General features: G+C 40.4%; 3 protein-coding genes across 3 annotated transcripts in view; 2 read left to right on the top strand and 1 right to left on the bottom strand.

Moving 5' to 3' along the window:
- Positions 1-14,020, bottom strand: part of LOC125766315 (developmental protein eyes absent) — a 79,205-nt gene extending 65,185 nt beyond the window's left edge. The window contains exon 1 of the mRNA XM_049432143.1: positions 13,906-14,020. The gene's annotated coding sequence lies outside the window, so the exon portion shown is untranslated. The remainder of the gene's footprint in view (positions 1-13,905) is intronic.
- Positions 10,859-13,939, top strand: LOC125766344 (intraflagellar transport protein 52 homolog). The gene is made up of 8 exons (XM_049432205.1): positions 10,859-11,946; positions 12,016-12,168; positions 12,247-12,349; positions 12,416-12,530; positions 12,601-12,758; positions 12,849-13,118; positions 13,208-13,456; positions 13,558-13,939. The coding sequence occupies exons 1-8, from the start codon at positions 11,921-11,923 to the stop codon at positions 13,843-13,845; spliced, it is 1,362 nt and encodes a 453-aa protein (XP_049288162.1). The 5' UTR covers positions 10,859-11,920; the 3' UTR covers positions 13,846-13,939.
- A 427-nt stretch (positions 14,021-14,447) lies between the features above and the next one.
- LOC125766367 (cytochrome c oxidase subunit 5B, mitochondrial-like) lies at positions 14,448-15,554 on the top strand. The gene is made up of 4 exons (XM_049432236.1): positions 14,448-14,583; positions 14,959-15,132; positions 15,245-15,288; positions 15,369-15,554. The coding sequence occupies exons 1-4, from the start codon at positions 14,505-14,507 to the stop codon at positions 15,429-15,431; spliced, it is 360 nt and encodes a 119-aa protein (XP_049288193.1). The 5' UTR covers positions 14,448-14,504; the 3' UTR covers positions 15,432-15,554.
- Positions 15,555-15,743: the final 189 nt, after the last annotated feature.

Raw genomic sequence — 15,743 nt, 5'->3', positions numbered from 1 at the left:
TTGTTGGTAACAACCACAATCAACCAATCAATAATTAAGTTTAAGTACCATTCATAAACTTTCTAATGTATTTAAACAGAATTCGAAAATATAAATATATAAACTCTTTAAAAAAACTGATAACTTTTCCATTTATGCCGTTCAATTGACTTTTAATAAATTAAAAGAAATACGCATAAATAAAGGTAATTAATTCCAAATAAAATAAAATTGAAAAATTGCAACCATTCATTCATTTTTCATATCGTTCATAAACCTTTTTTTGTTCCCAATTGTCACACAATCGTACAGCATCCAACGACACAGTCTGGTGCACCTCGTTTCGATAGTGCGAACATTCCTTTGCAATTCGCTCTCACCGACATGGATGCAAAACAAAACAAAAAAAAACGGCAATTCGAGAAGCAATCCATCCGGCTTCGTTTGTCTATTTCATCACATACGCATACGGTGCAGGTGCCAATGTGCATCTAGGATGATCTGACTGTGCATCGGGAGGGCAGCTAAAACCTCCCCCGTCAAACCCTGTGTACCTATGCACTGTCGAGGTTTCGTTGCATTTGGAAGATGTCAACAGCTAACCCTAGAGCAGGCAGTGTACGAAGATACCATGGCAACGCACAACCGCAACCGCTCTAGTTTTACGCGTTCGTTCGTGTTGATGGAGAAGATGGCGCATCGCAGCGCAACGAAACCGACCGCATCCGTCAGCGGTTACCAAGTTTCCGGGCAACGTACAACAACGGACAAGGCCATCCGGACGAGGTATTCCATTTTTTGACGCACTATCGCCAAAGGGCTAATGTGAGGGAAGGAAGCAAGGGCAGAGGGATCTAGAGGTGGTTCTGACTGACGACGCACTCCATGCGTCCTACCTGATACACCGTATCGTAGGGTGGAAGCTGACATGCGCTAGCACAAGACCCGTGGTTTTGGTGAGACAGTTTGTGATCTTCGTTTGATTGACAACCGCATCCGAACGGTTCCAGCAAGGATCAAATGAAAATTATTGGTCTCACAGTTTTAGTTGATGTACAATTCAAATTCTAAACAGAGTTATGTTAAGTAACCAACCCACCAAAGCTCGTTTAATAATATCGTAATTGTTTTACGTCTGAAACGTTTAATTTAAGTATTTACCAGGAAAGCTATGTAGGAATTTAACACTAGAACTATGAAGCGTTTTAAGCGTTTTTGGTAGTATATTTTATTGTTTTCGCAGTATCATATATTTTATTGATTACTAGCTTACCCGGCAAACCCAGCTTTGTCCTTAAACATGCCTTTTGTAATTAAAGCAAACATTTTGAATGTTCAATCTTGATTCGTGTGGTATTATTAGAATGGCGATTAGATATCATTGATTAATTAAAAATTCTTAAATTATTGCCATTCTCAATCCTCAAGATATTCCCAATCAAAGCAATTTCTTCTGCTTCTGTTGTGGCACTTCTTCTCCTTTTCTGGTACTTCAGGAGGTATTTCTGGCTTTCCTTGACGATTGGGATTTAATACCAGGTCCTTCCGTGTAATGCGCCGATTCCACATGTACCACCGAGCCGCAAATCACTAAATAGCATTTTTTAATTAATAACACATTTATCTTGCTTTTTACTTATTTATCACTCACTTTACGCTTTAATGAATAAAATTGCACAAATAAATCGTCATGTGTACCTACTTTGATTGATTTATTCGTTAGAATTTTTTTGTTTCAGTAGTGTTCAACATTATTCGTGTTGAAAAAATGGCTATGCCTACTTGATAACTGCCGTAAGAAAAACAGAAAAGAACTGATAATTTTGGCCAGAGGTCACCTAGCGAAACGAAAAGTAGCGGTAAACCTATTCTCATACCATAGAGCGAAAATTTCATACAAATCGGTTCAGCCGTTTAAGAGGAGTTTGCACACTAACACCGCGACACGAGAATTTTAGATACAGGGTTTTTCAGATGATATTGTAAAATTCATACCATTTCTTGTAAGTACCCCGTATGAAATGGCACGCACACTTGGATGTTATTGTAAATGCTTCGGATGTCTTTGTAGGCCATGACGTTTTATTGCAAAGCCACCATATGAAATGCTGTTTGTAGCCAATGACATTGCACACTGCTTCGGCAGCGCTCGGGAGAGTACGGAACTTAGAGGTATAAACGCAAGTAAGTATTTGACACACAGCCGGTCTTTGAAGCGCAATGTTTTGAACAAATTTGAAAACACATACCGCGCTCATGTAATCTAATCTTCCGAAAACCTGAAACACAGTCTTGCTGCATTCTACCTACATTTACCATTTAATTTGATAGATTACATATAAGTAAGTATTGCGTTGAATAAAATGTGTAAAAGTTGCATTCTTATTGCAACTGTTGTCTGTTTTTTGCAGCTATGAGTTAGAGCGAAGAAGAAACCGTGGCGGGTCCTTCTCATCCAACTCGGAACCAGAGGAAAACAACAAGCGATGAGGACAGGCAGCGGATTGTATCAGCATACTTAAACGGCACGACACCAAAATTAATAAGTCGCATGTTTGAAATAAATTTGTCAACGGTGTACAATATCCTGCAAATTTATAAAAAAACGGCACACGTTGAGGCAAAAAAACGTGGTGGGAATCATCCGAAATTGTTATCCGCCGAAGCCGTCGCAAGTGTGCAGCAGTGGATAGATGAGGACTGTACCATCACTCTCAAAAAGTTAGCGGACAAAATCTACGGGCAATATCAAATCCGTGCAAGTATTACGACCATATCAAGAGAAATTAAGGGTTTTAATTACACTTTAAAACGCCTACACTTGATCCCTGAGCGTCGAAATACCGAAAGCACTGTTTCGGAAAGGAAAGAGTACGCAACAAATTTGTACGATTTGTCACATCAGTATGCGGATAGCGGAATGGTGTTTGTTGACGAAGTCGGATTCAACGTCAGCATGCGGACTTCTTCCGGGCGATCAGTAAAGGGTGCCCCAGCAACTGCTGTCGTCCCGAATATAAGATCAAGAAATATTTCGATAATCTGTGCCATGAACAAACAAGGAATACTTCACTATTCTGTTCACCATCAGGCAATCAACCGCCAATCTTTTAAAGAATATGTATTGCAGTTGAAGCGAGAACTTCGATCACAAAACATCAATCGATCGGTCATAATAATGGATAACGTGCGCTTCCATAAGTGCGCTGAAGTACGGGAAGCTATCGGTGAAGATCAGGATCGCGTAATATATTTGCCACCATATTCTCCATTTCTCAACCCGATTGAGAATCTATTTAGTAAATGGAAGAATATGGTGAAGCGCACTAATCCACAAAACGAGGTTCAGCTAATAGACGCTATTGCGAATGGAGCCACAACACTCACACCAGAAGATTGTGAGGGTTACATTCGAAATATGTGGAGCTATGCATCTCGCTGCTTGCGGGGGGAAGAAATTTATGATTAATTTTAATTTGAAGTACCGGCCTAGCCGTATTGTTATACGGTATAGAATGTTACATGAAATGAGAAATGTTGCATGAAAAAATAATACACTGAAATCCAAAGCAAACTAATCAAACGAATACCAAACGTAAAGTGTTATTTATTATTTTTAATTTTATGAAATCCAGAAGCACATGTAGTAACAAGTATGGGTGAGAGGAGTAAGTCTCGAGTAGAAGAGAGAATCAGTTACGAACCAACCATTGTACGGAACAGTAATAAAATTTCTAAACTAGATTGACTGTACTCTTATGCATTGTGATGGGAATTCGTACTAAAAACTCATTACCTGTTTAAGATTTAAAAAAAAACACGAATTGTAGTTACGTTCGGTAGTCATTTCAGTCTTTGAATCTTTTGACGATTTTGTAGTTAAGCTCTTGAACAATGTCAAGATCGAATCAGGGTAGCAAAACTCATCTACAAATAGGAGATCGTCATCATCGATCACTATTTTATTTCCGATACTGCATGATCTAACCAACGCACTCGCTGTGATTCTCTATGCATCGTGTCGCCGGTAGGCAGAGTAGACGGCCGGGTAGGGTCTCACCTTCTGGGGGCTACAAAATAATTAAAGGGAAAAGTGTAGGACCATGCTAGAAAAAGGGGTTTCAAATATCTTTCTGCCTAGGGCCTTCAAAGGGATTGAACCGCGACTGCGTGCCGCACGGGTCGCTATCTAACCTTCCGGCGACACGATGCATAGAGAATCACAGCGAGTGCGTTGGTTAGATCATGCAGTATCGGAAATAAAATAGTGATCGATGATGACGATCTCCTATTTGTAGATGAGTTTTGCTACCCTGATTCGATCTTGACATTGTTCAAGAGCTTAACTACAAAATCGTCAAAAGATTCAAAGACTGAAATGACTACCGAACGTAACTACAATTCGTGTTTTTTTTTAAATCTTAAACAGGTAATGAGTTTTTAGTACGAATTCCCATCACAATGCATAAGAGTACAGTCAATCTAGTTTAGAAATTTTATTACTGTTCCGTACAATGGTTGGTTCGTAACTGATTCTCTCTTCTACTCGAGACTTACTCCTCTCACCCATACTTGTTACTACATGTGCTTCTGGATTTCATAAAATTAAAAATAATAAATAACACTTTACGTTTGGTATTCGTTTGATTAGTTTGCTTTGGATTTCAGTGTATTATTTTTTCATGCAACATTTCTCATTTCATGTAACATTCTATACCGTATAACAATACGGCTAGGCCGGTACTTCAAATTAAAATTAATCATAAATTTCTTCCCCCCGCAAGCAGCGAGATGCATAGCTCCACATATTTCGAATGTAACCCTCACAATCTTCTGGTGTGAGTGTTGTGGCTCCATTCGCAATAGCGTCTATTAGCTGAACCTCGTTTTGTGGATTAGTGCGCTTCACCATATTCTTCCATTTACTAAATAGATTCTCAATCGGGTTGAGAAATGGAGAATATGGTGGCAAATATATTACGCGATCCTGATCTTCACCGATAGCTTCCCGTACTTCAGCGCACTTATGGAAGCGCACGTTATCCATTATTATGACCGATCGATTGATGTTTTGTGATCGAAGTTCTCGCTTCAACTGCAATACATATTCTTTAAAAGATTGGCGGTTGATTGCCTGATGGTGAACAGAATAGTGAAGTATTCCTTGTTTGTTCATGGCACAGATTATCGAAATATTTCTTGATCTTATATTCGGGACGACAGCAGTTGCTGGGGCACCCTTTACTGATCGCCCGGAAGAAGTCCGCATGCTGACGTTGAATCCGACTTCGTCAACAAACACCATTCCGCTATCCGCATACTGATGTGACAAATCGTACAAATTTGTTGCGTACTCTTTCCTTTCCGAAACAGTGCTTTCGGTATTTCGACGCTCAGGGATCAAGTGTAGGCGTTTTAAAGTGTAATTAAAACCCTTAATTTCTCTTGATATGGTCGTAATACTTGCACGGATTTGATATTGCCCGTAGATTTTGTCCGCTAACTTTTTGAGAGTGATGGTACAGTCCTCATCTATCCACTGCTGCACACTTGCGACGGCTTCGGCGGATAACAATTTCGGATGATTCCCACCACGTTTTTTTGCCTCAACGTGTGCCGTTTTTTTATAAATTTGCAGGATATTGTACACCGTTGACAAATTTATTTCAAACATGCGACTTATTAATTTTGGTGTCGTGCCGTTTAAGTATGCTGATACAATCCGCTGCCTGTCCTCATCGCTTGTTGTTTTCCTCTGGTTCCGAGTTGGATGAGAAGGACCCGCCACGGTTTCTTCTTCGCTCTAACTCATAGCTGCAAAAAACAGACAACAGTTGCAATAAGAATGCAACTTTTACACATTTTATTCAACGCAATACTTACTTATATGTAATCTATCAAATTAAATGGTAAATGTAGGTAGAATGCAGCAAGACTGTGTTTCAGGTTTTCGGAAGATTAGATTACATGAGCGCGGTATGTGTTTTCAAATTTGTTCAAAACATTGCGCTTCAAAGACCGGCTGTGTGTCAAATACTTACTTGCGTTTATACCTCTAAGTTCCGTACTCTCCCGAGCGCTGCCGAAGCAGTGTGCAATGTCATTGGCTACAAACAGCATTTCATATGGTGGCTTTGCAATAAAACGTCATGGCCTACAAAGACATCCGAAGCATTTACAATAACATCCAAGTGTGCGTGCCATTTCATACGGGGTACCAAGGTCCCTTTAGGAGACCAGGTCGAATATTAGCGAGTTTTGCCAAAATTCTTCTTCAGATATTTTGACATAAGCGGGTGGGGGTCTTAGGTTTACAACACTGGTTTTATGTGTATAGTCAATGTGTCATAATGCATAACAAAATAATGATGGTAAAATATACATATTACTCAAATCATTGGTACGAAATTGTTATTATTTTATCGATGTAAAATTTGTTTGAAGCATGCAAATATTTAAACATGGATTTTAACTTCGCTCTATCTCTCTTTTTGCCTTAACGTCCTCTAAGGCCAGCCAGCCATTTCTGACTTATTACACTTATTTTTACCATGTAGTCGGATAATCAGTCCTTGCTACGTTTCGGATTAGATGTAAACTTATTTTACTTTAATTGATGCATGCACAAGGGGTGCAGTAGAAAGCTTCTTTTCCAGATGGGGTGTTACGCTATACCTGAAGATGTGATATGCGTTTTCTTTTTTATGCTGTATATGGCATTTATAGGTATACATGTTTGGAGCTTTCAAGAATAACTTTAACAAGATCAACCATATCGAACGTACCCTCCAGCCACCTTATCCCTTCAACATTTTTACCTAAAATGAAAATAGCGTTGCAATTTAAACAGTCAGTGTATCTTTGCTTAGGTATTTGGTATGCTGTCAAACGCCCCCACCCTTGTCAAACGATGTTTTCTTGTTTTACGTCTTCTTGAATGTCAAAATGCTCTACATTCCACCACCTGGTCTTTTTAAATAGCCTTGCGGGGTACTTACAAGAAATGGTATGAATTTTACAATATCATCTGAAAAACCCTGTATATTGATTTTAGATCGTACTAATAGAAAATATATGTAAAACTCATGTTTTGAACTACCTTAGGATTGTTAAACCCCAAAAAATGAAATGTTCCAATCAAAATGATTGATACGGTAGTTCTAGTGTTAAAGACATTCTTACATTTAATTTCACAAGCTTTAAACGTTCTTTAACTGATGAAAATTATAATGTGCCATCTTCGCCTTAATGGCTTAACGCCCAACTAAGGATCATGCCGGCCATTTCTGGGTTGCTAGAGTTATTTTTACCACGTAGCCTATTAGTCGGACGGGAAGACGGTCCGAATGGGATTTGATACCCGGTGCTGTCGTGTGGAACTGACGTCGTTTATCACATGCACCACCGGGTCTCCCGAAATTATGTGTCATAGAGCCACTAATTTATTAAGTAACCATTTACTTCTGTTAACGTTGTAGGTTGCAAAAAAATGCCATAATGGGTCAATTGGTAGTTGTTTATCTTTTTACAATTAAAGTATCGAAAAATTCCATTCCATTAATTAAATAATTTAAAAAAAAAAATAAAAGGAATCTCCAAATTAAAAAACAGAGCTTTAGGTTAGATCCTTCAAGCGTAGCGTCATTTATTGTTAGTAGCATAATTACTATTATTGCACACAAAACAAAAAAATCTGCAATTGCATTTGGTGTAATATTGTATTGCAAACTATATACAACGCAACGGTACACGAGTCAGTCATCAACGTTCGAGCGCATCAAAGTCGCGAAGCATTTAAAAACATTCTCACGCTCGCAACCATTTGTTTACAATGCGCAACGATCATCTGCCACAGGAGGATGCGCGAGTGCATAAATTAATTTGCTGTCGATGTGCATCTTGCGATAAGCCACGCGTTTTGTCACCCCCACACGAGTTGCGCTGAATCAACAATTTTATGCGCCCAAGAATTCATTACCCCTTCATCACAGAGTGTTTTTTTTTTGTTATTTGCCACTGTAGATGGTGGAATGCGGCAGGTTGGAAGAACAGCATATCTTTACGTTCTATTGAGTATAATTAGTTTGTTGCGGATCCGATTACGGTGAAACAACGCATCACACTGTGTTTCAGCGATTCAGTGTGAACAGTTCTGAGTGTACCAAAGGACATATGGACCAAAGGCGTAGAAAGTAATAGACTGAAATGTTTTTTTTTTCTTTCTTGTAGTTCTTTACTTTTATTGTTTTGAATTTGTTTTGCTGACCTACGGGTTTGCTTGAATCATAACAAGAGGTCACATTTGCCTCCATTACTCTGTCTCTTAGAAACCTACGTTATTCCTATTTCATAAACATAGAACTATTTTTTCTCAAACAAGCTCACAAAGTATTTTCTGTGTTCTGGTGTGTATAAAATTATGCTATACTAAAGTTACGAATTCCATTTATTAAAACCATTTTTGTCAATTCAATCATTCTAATTCGTTAATTTTAAGGAACATTTATTAAAGCTCGAAAAAACGCAAAAGTCATCATTTGTAGAATCAATAAAAAAGAGCGTGATTTTAAATCTTCATGTGATAGTAAAGTATAAACACACACACACGTGCTGCCTAATAGAATCTAATCGAATAGATCAATATAATCACTTGTCCTAATCGTCTTCCGATGCTTCGCATAGAAGAGAGAAAACCCCACAAACGATCAAGGAAGATAAAAATCAAATCAGATCAAATAGTCATAATTCACTTCAGCACTTTCGCCCCGTGATCATCGTCAGCATTCCCAAGGGAACGGGGTAAGCGGGGCAGCGGATGAGAAATGAAGCCAAACCGAGTTCCCGGAAGAGAAGAAGCATAGTGCTAACGAAAATTTATGTCACAACATGAGCAGCATAATTGTTGAGAATAAATAACCTACGAGAAAGACAACATCGAGGGCCACGAGAGAAAAAAGAATGCCTCCGCAAGGAGAATTTTCGAAGTTTCATTTGATCCCCCTCTGGCGTACCCTAGAACGGCGCTATTCGGCTGTTTGCTTCTTGCTCCATATTCTATTGCTAGTGTAAGATCCATCCCACCAGGTGTTACAGTGTCTAGTCCTTGGGAATGAATCTCGGTTTCTTCTACCTAACCGTTGGTCGAACCGATTTTTACTACGATCGTTGGTGGACTCTCAGCATGTGCCACCAACGTGGAACATTTTACACCAGAGCTTCGCGTGGCATCAGCACGACCCATGGGAGAGACGCCAGTTGCACATGTTGTAGAAGCTCCATTCGAACGTATTTTTTTTTTATTTAAGTGCCCATATGTATCAAAACGAAAGCGAAGAGAAAATGCAACAAACAGAGACTTACAAATCGAAATCATGTACACGGCCAGTGTAAACTGTCCAATTCGCTGTCGCTGTAACAATTGCACGATCCGTACAAATATACTTTTACGTTCCAAACTACAGATTGTGGCCATGTATCGTGTATTGGCCGTGTCTTGCACAAAAAGGTGTTTTTTTTTTGTTTTAATTTCTTATTCTTCTGTTTGTGGGCTATGGCCCAAAAGTCTGAATGCTTGTAGCCGATACTTACGCGAGCAAAGCATAAATAAGTTCACACTCGCTGACCGCTGATTCCAGCGAAGAACAGAAAGGATCAAGCGAAAAGATAAAGCCTTTTTAACTCTTGTGGTTGTATCCATATAATAAGTTATAATAATTTATCAAAAAAGCATACATTTAATGCCCAAAAAGGATCATTGCAGCGTTTAGGAATCCAAAAAATGGAAAATTATTGGCTGTACGAGTCTATTAATTTTTCTTTGCGTTATAGGCAAAATAGTGTCACATTTTAATTCAAAAATTGCTTTTTCGACTTTTCAATTTAATTTTCAAGAAAAAGCGAAAGCTTTTTCAAATCTTCCGCCGATTCATTGTTTTATTTTGATGAAACACCAATAGATATTTTTTTCAACGCTCTGAAGAAATCCCTTTAAAGAATAAATTTTGAGAAATAAATTTTGTTTTAAAAAATACCTATACGTACGATGGAACGAGTATATTTTCACAAGGAAAACTTTTCTGGCAATACAACCTCTAGAGGGTTCCGGGTAAATTTGTCAGCGTATATTGATCCTTGATCAAATTGAATGATAAATTTCGGTTTACATATTTTGTTGACTAAGCACTAAATTTGTGTCAGTAAACGTATTTTTGACCACCTGCCCCCTACATATTGAAAAATATAAAAACCCCTTTTCAAACTATACTAATAGCTTCAATTTCTTGATGCAATATTTATAGAATGTTGTGGTTGAGAATTTTTCATTTTTACTATACGCGACATGAAACGCTCATCCTAAGGGTTAATGGGTTTCAAACGTTAAACCGTGCGGCCCAAGTCATTTACAATTCATTCCAACATGCGACCGAACACAAATCGCAACTTCACCACACAAACGCTCCTACGCTTGCACGTACGCCCGAAAGCTGTAAGAATGCATTTGGATCACGGGATCGACACGCAAGGCACAAGAGCACATGTGTTGCGAAAAAAAAAGCATCGACTAACCTTTTTCCACTACACTGTCACCCATCGATACCGGGTGCCATAAATCGAAGATAAGCCCAATGCGATAAGAAACTGCAAAATAATAAAATTCGCACCATCTGATGCGCCTGCTAAACGCCAAATCGGTTTACGTTGCCTTCACCTTCTGAATGCGTTTTTTCCCCCATTTTTTGGTTCGTTTTGGTTGGTTTCGGGTTTCCACCCCCTCTGGCACATAAAGGCCCAAAAGCAGAAGCTATCGAATAAGGTTCACCCGTAAGCTTTCCCTCCAATTAGTACTATCTGAATCGGTTTTCCGATACTTTCCGATTAGGGCTACAGGGCACATCTCATCCAGTGTTCTAAAATGTGTGTCCAAATCGATGATCGGTGCGAAACGACAACAAAATGACGATATCGATGCACTGGAGAAGCATTGCTTCATATTGGTCAGGAAGAGGATGTGGAAGAAAAATGCGATAGACTGGCCGGGCGCGGGCCCGGTAATACAAGATGTTAAACATGATTTTATCGTACCACAGATGCCAATGGACCACCCGTTCATGTGCGAAACGACAGCAGAGAACGATGAGGCACAGTCGATCGGTCAACTGACCGGTTAAGCCCTTTTACACACGGTTCCCGACCAACCATCTGTATTTACTTTTCCCGTGCGTGCGTACCGGTACGGTATCGCGAAAACGTTCTGCGCTGCGTTGGCCCATTCTCGCACTTGGGAAGAGAGTGTAAGCGATCCTACGGGAAAGATAAATGAATCGTAACCGGGCTGACAGAGTCGTAAATTGCTTAACACTTTCATTTAATACTTACTTACTTCGTGCCATTGTGCAACGAATTGGTACGTCCGTAAGCGAGTGTGCTGCAGCAGACATGCAAGTTTCAGTTGCCCGAATGCCGGAAGATAAAAATACTGGGCAAAACGATGGTAGGTACAAAAAGTAATGTACGGTTAAAAACGCTTGTTTTTAAATAGTTCTTTTTTTTGGCAGTTTGTTTTTTACTACCACGGACAGTAATGGCGCTGCTTCCTCTCGCAGCTGTTCTGGTTAATCATCGTTAATCGATAATGGCTCCCAAAGGACATTAATATGATAGTTGGATAGGGAAATTTCTACCATTTTATCCCTAGAAACTGTACTAAATAATACATTCGAAGAAAATTCTCCAAAATTATGCATTCGTTAGATACAACCAGTAAACACTGCACGTGGCACCACCCCCCGGTCGTTACGAACCGCTGCCTAGAGACGAAAAGTCCGAGAAAACCCATCAGGTATAGAGATTTCCATGGCAACCCACCTTTGCCAAACAATCGTAGGTTTCAGTGGTACAATTTTCCAAACATCTAAACAAATGCGACACGTGACGTTTGTTTATGCGTTCCTTTCTTTGCAAACAGTGGTAGGTAAAGCATTAATGTTTTGTTTCATACTAATAATATAATCGTATCGAATTCGGTTCTCATTTAAGGTTCAGTGATTATAGACCGCCCGGATCTGTTAACACAGCAGCCATGAGTAACGCGACGATTTTGTTTAACGTTTCCAAGAACGAGCTCTTTAAGCTGGCGGACAATCTTAAAACGTTGAATCGAAAGTTGAAAGTGAACCATCGTGTTGAAAGGTAAAATGTGGTAGTGGCCGGTCCATACACACGCAACGAAAAACTAACCCAAAGTTCCATTCCATTTTTGCTCATTAGTAATAAAAGTGAGATCACTCCTGAAATCCTGAAAACGGCCACCGTATTTGTGCTAGCAGGACCGCAGGAGAAATTTACCGAGACCGAATTTCAGCACTTGAAGGCAAGTACAGTACACCTACCGGTACACTGCGGAAGATTACATGGCTTTATTAACATTACTAATTAGGATTATATTAACGATGGAGGAAGATTATTACTGCTGCTCGGTGAAGGCGGCGAAGTTCAGTTCAACACCAATGTAAACTTTCTCTTGGAAGATTACGGGATGACTATCAACAATGGTATTGATACGCGGAGGTTTAATATTCCGAACAAGTACCCTAGCTCTACCCCACTGTACGCTTCTTGCAGATGTCGTTGTGCGGCCACAGTACTACAAATATTTTCACCCCAAGGAAGCACTCATCAGCGGGGGTGTAAGTTGCGATTCGATGAACAATCTACTGCTGGACGCAAGCAAAAGCATCCTCACATCGTTCGATTTCATGGACGATAAATACAAAGTTGAGGTATCAAAACTATATGTTCCAGCATTCTCCCATTTGGATTAATGATCAAGCACCGAAGTAATGGATATTGGATCTCTCTTTCGTTTGCAGTTTGTCTATCCGTTCGGTGCGACGATGAACGTTATTACTCCCGCGAACGTTCTACTCACGACCGGCCCCGTAGTGTATCCTTTCAATCGACCGTTGGCTGGTTACTTTCAGAACGAGAACAACGGCAAGCTGATCGCCATCGGGTCTGGTCATATGTTTCAAGACAAGTACATTTCCAACGAGGTAAACGCAGCGCTTTGGGATAGCTTACTCGCAATGATTCTGCAGGATGAGTTCAAATTCAAAACATCCGACTTCAACGACCTGGAGGTAGGTTATCGGTCAATCACCGTGATTTGCCGCAGCCACCATCTTTCGGCAGGATCACAGCAATCTCTTTTGTAATCCTTTCATGATAGATAAATGACTACGCCGTCATACCCGATACGATCTACCTGGCCGAGCAACCGAAGATATGTCTTATGGATTCACTCGATTACGACATTCCGGCCGACTTCAAGAAGCTATTCGATATAACGTTATACTCGATCAACAACGATCTGCTGCGCGACGTCATCGGCACGTACGAAAAGCTGGACGTGCAATACGAACCGCTCAAGATCATCAAACCGCAGTTCGAGATTCCTTTACCGCCACTACAGCTTGCGGTAAGTGTGGCAACAATTGGTTTGCCGTTCGGTTTAACCTGTGCCCCTGAGAAGACAGCGTAGTAAAATTGCTTCTGAAATATGTGTTCTGCTATTCGCAGGTGTTCCAACCGATATTCAGTGACCTAGCGGCACCCCCTCTTGAGCTGTTCGATCTAGACGAAGCCTTCAGCTCGGAAAAGGTACAAATCGCTCAACTAACCAACAAATGTCTCACGCCGGCAAACGAAGGGCAGCACACGATCGACGAGAAGGAGCTGGGATATTTCATTCAAGAGTGCGGACGTATTCTAAAGGTTTGCCAGGACGATCAGAAGATGTCGCCGAAGGAGATACTTAATGCAATTAGCGTCAAGATTGCACACTACAAAAAGTTGGACAAGGACTAAGGATTTTTGTAGGAAAAACGATACATATGCATGTTTGAATAATGTGGAAAATGTACTCACAAATGTGGAAAGTAAACATTGTTTAATTCCGTTACACCCGCCTGCATTATCACTGCTATTTGTTTGGCTACACGATTGTGTTATAAGAAGGAAAATGGTCACCAATCCAACGACGAATTCGTCGAATGGAATTCACAACCAGCGATGGATCACTCTTTTGTAGATATCAACTCTGTATTGTAACTATCTATTTGACAACGCACTTTGAGTCGAGGTTGTTACACATTGTTTTGAAATTGTCGGTGTGTTTTGTTTACAGAATTTATTTTATTTTTTCCCTTCTTTCAATGCTACATCCCCCATCGAGCGATGTTTCTTAAATAAACAAAAACTAATAAACTTCTCAAATAATGTCTTATTGCCGTATGTATTCGAAAATATGTAAACAATTTGTTTTTGCAGCTGATTTCTTCCTACGACAAATAACGAAATGTCAAATCTCTTCACACCATGTGACACCGTTAGCAACCTTGGGCCGCTCTCATGATACGTCAAATCAATCGCAATTCGTGAGAAACCTCTACGAAAAGTGCAGCCCGAGGCCGACAACGAAAAGACACCTTTTCACATTTCTCGTCGCGTACAAAGCAACCACATCAATGGCGTCGTTGTGCGGAAGAATTGTCCTGGCTGCGGCCAAGCGAAATGTGACCTACACGCCAGTTCGATTTTGCAAAAGTAAGTTCTTGGTGCACGATATTGCACAACACCTCTCCGCGTGTGTGTGTGTGAGACGGATGGAGCGATCGAAATTTTCAAAGCGACCAAGTGAGAGAGCAATCCCAAACTGTGCGCTTACGTAATTTGAAAGGGCTAAAATCAGCATCCTTCGTACCGCGAAGGGATGAAAAACTCGTCGAAAGGATGCCCCGCGATGGCCGGCACTAATGGGTAAAGCTTTCGTAAAGAAATGTCCGAAAGTTCACAATAATATCGATAACCTTCTCATGGGTGCTCCATGCCGACTTGACACTTGTGTCGCTGGAACGGTGTTTTCATTATCGTCCGGGAAGAATTGGCTGACATTTGTTTGTATTCGGTGGTTTCTTGCAGTGATGAACGACCCGATTGAGCATGCCACCGGTATCGAAAAGCGTGAGCTGCTGGCCAAGCAAGCAGGCAATCCAGATCCGTTCGATATGCGTGTGTTCAAGCGTGGACCGGGTACCAAGGATAGCCCCAACCTGATTCCATCGGCATTCGATGCTCGTCTAGTCGGCTGTGTTTGTAAGTATTGTTGCTCATTGTTGTTTCATCCTGTAAGCCACTCTAAAAGACAGCATGATAAGCAGATGCAAAAGTTTCACCGTTCATTAACACGCCTTAACAATCATTCCAGGCGAGGAAGACCAAACCTATGTCCAGTGGATGTGGCTGTACCAGGTAAGGAAGAAATGAAACCAACGGACAAGTGCTGGCAGAGAAAGTATACGACTAAAATTATAACAAACGTTCTATTTTAGGGCCAGCCGAAACGTTGCGAATGCGGACACTGGTTCAAATTGGTGGAGAAGGCTCCGGTCTAAACAGTGGCATTAAGAATTACCCTGCCACCCTGCTGTAGAAATGAAAAGCAAACAAACTAATATTTAAATCCTGGAGAGCATTACCTACGCGAAATAAAGAGATATCCAGATCGTTGAAAAACACCCACACCAACTTGGAGGAATCCGTATGTTCTAGTGAACAAACCAAACTCAAGAAGCAATCAATATTCATGCGAAACGAAATTCCTTCAGCATACATCTGGTTTCGCTCTGCCATAAGAATTGAAAACGTTCCATCTCAAATGAAAATCAATAGCAATGTTCTTTGGCTATCTACAGGCTTCAAAAGCT

This window comes from Anopheles funestus, chromosome 2RL, assembly GCF_943734845.2.
Source record: "Anopheles funestus chromosome 2RL, idAnoFuneDA-416_04, whole genome shotgun sequence".
In the NCBI taxonomy this organism is placed as follows: domain Eukaryota; kingdom Metazoa; phylum Arthropoda; class Insecta; order Diptera; family Culicidae; genus Anopheles; species Anopheles funestus.
The sequence above is the reverse complement of the archived record's forward strand: the minus strand, read 5'-3'. Positions and strand labels throughout refer to the sequence as shown.

What these genes read in the sequence shown, in the direction of transcription:
- LOC125766344 (XM_049432205.1), top strand. Translation starts at nt 11,921, where the DNA reads ATGCGTTCCTTTCTTTGCAAACAGTG. An exon ending in TCCTTTCTTTGCAAACAGTG is followed by an intron (nt 11,947 to 12,015) that starts GTAGGTAAAGCA and finishes TTCTCATTTAAG; the next exon opens with GTTCAGTGATTATAGACCGC. An exon ending in ACGATAAATACAAAGTTGAG is followed by an intron (nt 12,759 to 12,848) that starts GTATCAAAACTA and finishes TTTCGTTTGCAG; the next exon opens with TTTGTCTATCCGTTCGGTGC.
- LOC125766367 (XM_049432236.1), top strand. Translation starts at nt 14,505, where the DNA reads ATGGCGTCGTTGTGCGGAAGAATTGTCCTGGCTGCGGCCAAGCGAAAT. An exon ending in TCGTCTAGTCGGCTGTGTTT is followed by an intron (nt 15,133 to 15,244) that starts GTAAGTATTGTT and finishes CAATCATTCCAG; the next exon opens with GCGAGGAAGACCAAACCTAT. An exon ending in AGTGGATGTGGCTGTACCAG is followed by an intron (nt 15,289 to 15,368) that starts GTAAGGAAGAAA and finishes GTTCTATTTTAG; the next exon opens with GGCCAGCCGAAACGTTGCGA.